This window comes from Cherax quadricarinatus, chromosome 52, assembly GCF_038502225.1.
Source record: "Cherax quadricarinatus isolate ZL_2023a chromosome 52, ASM3850222v1, whole genome shotgun sequence".
NCBI lineage: Eukaryota > Metazoa > Arthropoda > Malacostraca > Decapoda > Parastacidae > Cherax > Cherax quadricarinatus.
Window position 1 is genome coordinate 12,816,434 of NC_091343.1, and position 4,543 is coordinate 12,820,976.

General features: G+C 45.2%; 1 protein-coding gene across 1 annotated transcript in view; it reads right to left on the reverse strand.

Moving 5' to 3' along the window:
- LOC128696816 (pro-resilin) overlaps positions 1–4,093 on the reverse strand; it is a 105,917-nt gene extending 101,824 nt beyond the window's left edge. The window contains exon 1 of the mRNA XM_053788194.2: positions 3,888–4,093. Coding sequence (XP_053644169.1) covers positions 3,888–3,902 — 15 coding nt within the window. The 5' untranslated portion in view covers positions 3,903–4,093. The remainder of the gene's footprint in view (positions 1–3,887) is intronic.
- Positions 4,094–4,543: the final 450 nt, after the last annotated feature.

The window sequence follows — 4,543 nt, forward strand, 5'->3', positions numbered from 1 at the left end:
ACGTGTGTACTAGGTAATTCAGTCATGTTATATGTAACGTGTGTACTAGGTAATTCAGTCATGATTTATATGTAACGTGTGTACTAGGTAAGGCGATACACCAGCTGAAAGCCTTCGCTAAATGACCAAAAACTGCAGCGAGCAAGTCATCATATGACTGACACTCGCGTCAGGGAAGAAATGTTCACGTTTCTTCTGAGAATAATGCCACCAGTGCTTCTTAAGTTCTTATTGTTCCTTACCTGGAGTTTACCTGGAGAGAGTTTCGGGGGTCAACGCCCCCGCGGCCCGGTCTGTGACCAGGCCTCCTGGTGGATCAGTGCCTGATCAACCAGGCTGTTGCTGCTGGCTGCACGCAAACCAACGTACGAGCCACAGCCCGGCTGATCAGGAACTGACTTTAGGTGCTTGTCCAGTGCCTGCTTGAAGACTGCCAGGGGTCTGTTGGTAATCCCCCTTATGTGTGCTGGGAGGCAGTTGAACAGTCTCGGGCCCCTGACACTTATTGTATGGTCTCTTAACGTGCTAGTGACACCCCTGCTTTTCATTGGGGGGATGGTGCATCGTCTGCCAAGTCTTTTGCTTTCGTAGTGAGTGATTTTCGTGTGCAAGTTCGGTACTAGTCCCTCTAGGATTTTCCAGGTGTATATAATCATGGCAGACAGTGCTTCCTAAGTTCTTATTGTTCCTTACCAGTGGCAGACAGTGCTTCCTAAGTTCTTATTGTTCCTTACCAGTGGCAGACTGCTTCCTAAGTTCTTATTGTTCCTTACCAGTGGCAGACAGTGCTTCCTAAGTTCTTATTGTTCCTTACCAGTGGCAGACTGCTTCCTAAGTTCTTATTGTTCCTTACCAGTGGCAGACAGTGCTTCCTAAGTTCTTATTGTTCCTTACCAGTGGCAGACTGCTTCCTAAGTTCTTATTGTTCCTTACCAGTGGCAGACAGTGCTTCCTAAGTTCTTATTGTTCCTTACCAGTGGCAGACTGCTTCCTAAGTTCTTATTGTTCCTTACCAGTGGCAGACAGTGCTTCCTAAGTTCTTATTGTTCCTTACCAGTGGCAGACAGTGCTTCCTAAGTTCTTATTGTTCCTTACCAGTGGCAGACAGTGCTTCCTAAGTTCTTATTGTTCCTTACCAGTGGCAGACAGTGCTTCCTAAGTTCTTATTGTTCCTTACTAGTGGCCTACAGTGTCTTCTAGGTTCTGAGTGCTCCTTACTAGTGGCACACAGTGCCTCCTAGGCTGAGTGCTAGTTACTAGTGGCAAACAGTGCCTCCTAGGTTGAGTGCTCCTTACTAGTGGCAAACAGTGACTCCTAGGCTGAGTGCTAGTTACTAGTGGCAAACAGTGCCTCCTAGGTTTAGTGCTCCTTATTAGTGGCAAACAGTGCCTCCTAGGTTGAGTGCTCCTTATTAGTGGCAGACAGTGCCTCCTAGGTTTAGTGCTCCTTACTAGTGGCAAACAGTGCCTCCTAGGTTGAGTGCTCCTTACTAGTGGCAGACAGTGCCTCTTAATAGATTGTGAATGTTCCTTACTAGTGGCAGACCAGGGAGCACTTACTAACTGATCATTATGGTTTATAAGCGAGGAATGGTATAAACCTTGGTAATAAATACCGACAAGTTGGTTTAGAAAGACACGTAAACAAACACTATGACATATTTATTAGAAAACGTTAGAAGTGATCAAGGTCCCAGGACCGAAACGTTTTCTAATAAATATGTCATAGTGTTTGCTTACGTGTCTTTCTAAACCATAAGCGAGGAATACACACCACTTAGATTTACACTTACATTTACACTTAAGAGCAACGTATTTTCACCGGATTCCCAAAATATCCCCCACGGGCCACTTTCCCCGGCATAATTCTCAATATCACCAGCACTGGACGCGAAGGGTTGACTGTAGCATATAACTGAGTCGGAAAGGGCTGACTAATGTATGTAGCTGTGTCATAGAGGGCAGATTGTAGTACAAGACGAACGCAAACCACTCAATAGAACGTAAGTTAAATGTGAGAGACCTATGAGTGATAATGTCAGAAGATATCACATTCAAGGAGCACAACAAAGTTTTCATCGCAACTACAAGAAAAATAATTGGCTGGATAGCTAGAGCTTTCAAAACAAGAGACGCCAGGCCAATGATGATGCAATACAGGCCACGCGTTCTCTCCAAGCTGGGATATTACTGTATACTAACGGCCTTCTTCATGGCAGGCGATATTACTGAGCAATGTATAGTGAACTTTCACAGCTTGTATAAACTCATTCAAGCACCTAAATTACTGTAAGTGATTGAAGTCTCTAGAACAGTACTTTTTAGAACGTAGGCGAGAAAGATACATCATTATCTACGTCTGGAATGTACTGAAGGGATTGGCCCCAAACTTACACACCAGAATTACTGTGGAAATATAAACACAAATGCAGTATAATGTGATCCTTTATTGACAACGTTTCACCCACACAGTGGGCTTTTTCAAGTCACACACGGACCTAGATCCGTGTGTGACTTGAAAAAGCCCACTGTGTGGGTGAAACGTTGTCAATAAAGGATCACATTATACTGCATTTGTGTTTATATTTCCACTGTGTCGGTATTTTATACCATTTATTTCCACCAGAATTACTATTGATAAACACGAGGCTTGGCAGATGATACAGGATACCTCCAGTGAAAAGCAAGGGAGCATTGAGTACCTTGAAAGAGCTCAATAAGTGTAAAGAGACCACGACTCAATATCCTCTCTTCGTGCACGAGGAGGATTACTAATAAAACCCCTGCTGTCTTAAAGAGAAAACTCGGCAAATTCCTCAAAATAATCTCTGATGAGCCGGGTTGTGGTGCATACTTTGGAGTGCGGGCGGCGGACATTAACAACTTGATTGATCATGCCAACTGCCAGGAGGGCTGGTCTGGGACTGGGCTCTACTTAGTCTCCAGGCATACAGCTGAGTCGTGGAGAGCTAACTTTAGCAAACAGCCGAGTCGTGGACTGAATATAGTTTATATCAGGCTGAGACCTGGAATATCTGACCAGGGAATTTAAATGAGTATTTCACAATATCGTAAAAGTACCAGTTGTGTAAACACTGGGGACCATAACATACTGACAGTCCCTAACGCACAGGATGCGAACACTTATCATAGTCAAAGAGTAAATTTCCTCACGGTTGGAAGCTGAAGATACTACCAAACATTACCACAGGACTTCTTTTTCATATCCATAGATAGCAATAATGTATTGAAGATCTTAGCGTGGAAAGGATTGTCGACAAAGTCACTAGTATATAAGCCAAGAATATATTTAGATTCACGAGTGGCCTACACTTAGAGAAGAAACATTAGATGACGTTTCCGTAACGTTAGCACTTGAGTTAACACTTGACGAGACAGTCAATGATAAAGGAGTGTTTGGTAGTTTTTATTTCGTTCATATTATCTTTTAGGACGAGTTGCGAGAGTAGGCAATGAGGACGAGAAAGCAAGAGAGAGTGGGGGAAGGGCAAGAGAAAGCGAGAAGATTAAAGGTGAGAGAGAGATTATACTCCAAGAAGAGAGATACAACCAGGCTTCTGCGCCTCCCTGAAGCATATTTTCTGGGACCTGCTCTGAATGGCCCGTGATCATGTTCTCCGCGTCACTGGCACACCTGAAGCTGCCTTCCCATGATCTCTTGATTATATGGTCAACACTGTGGCACTGGTTGACCCTGATAGGATCCTTCACAATACGGCACAACATATCTCTTAGTAAATCCAACGAGGTAAGATGAATAAATACTGCGGTAACAACTTCCTGCTTGAGAATGGAGGTCATTGACTGCAGAGACGGTCTGAGAGCAGTGTGCCCCGGCAGGCTGAGTGATATTAAACTTCACTTACCTTAAGTAAAGTCATGGTGGCGGTAGGCCTGTCCGTTGTGTGGCGGCCGTCGCAGTTATAAGCTTGAGGTTTATAACAAGGCTGAGGGAGTAGTTGTGGTAGCGAGTGGAGAGACCACTAGGAGATGCGGCCGCTACGGCTGCACACCACTGATAACCTGAGCCAGGGCCCTCACGCGAGCCCCACACCGATGCCACTCTCACGAAAGTAAAAGTCGGTCGGACAGTGCCTGGTTCCGTGGGCGGAAGGAGGGGAGAGAGTGAGAGAGGGAGAGAGATGGAGAAAGAAGGAGGGGTTGTGGAACGCGATGGAACTTTCAACCACAGCCACACCAGGGAGGCACTGCTTAGTTCTCCCTGCCCAGTCTGTTTGTCTGTTGCAGTAGCAAGTATTGAGGATATTAACTTGCAGTCTAGTCATTACATGTTTCTGAATCTTTTTTACAATTTGCAGGGATTTTCCTCCTCAGGAGCGGTGGATGGTGCATAAATACCCGGAACCCACTCTTATCCACGTCTCTCTCAGCACTCTTAGTTTGTTCCTCTCTCTCGCCACTCACCCACTTCCCTCACCAACTCTCCCACTCATCCACTTCCCTCACTCTCCATCACACACACAGTAAACATCAACGAATACAACACACACACACACACACA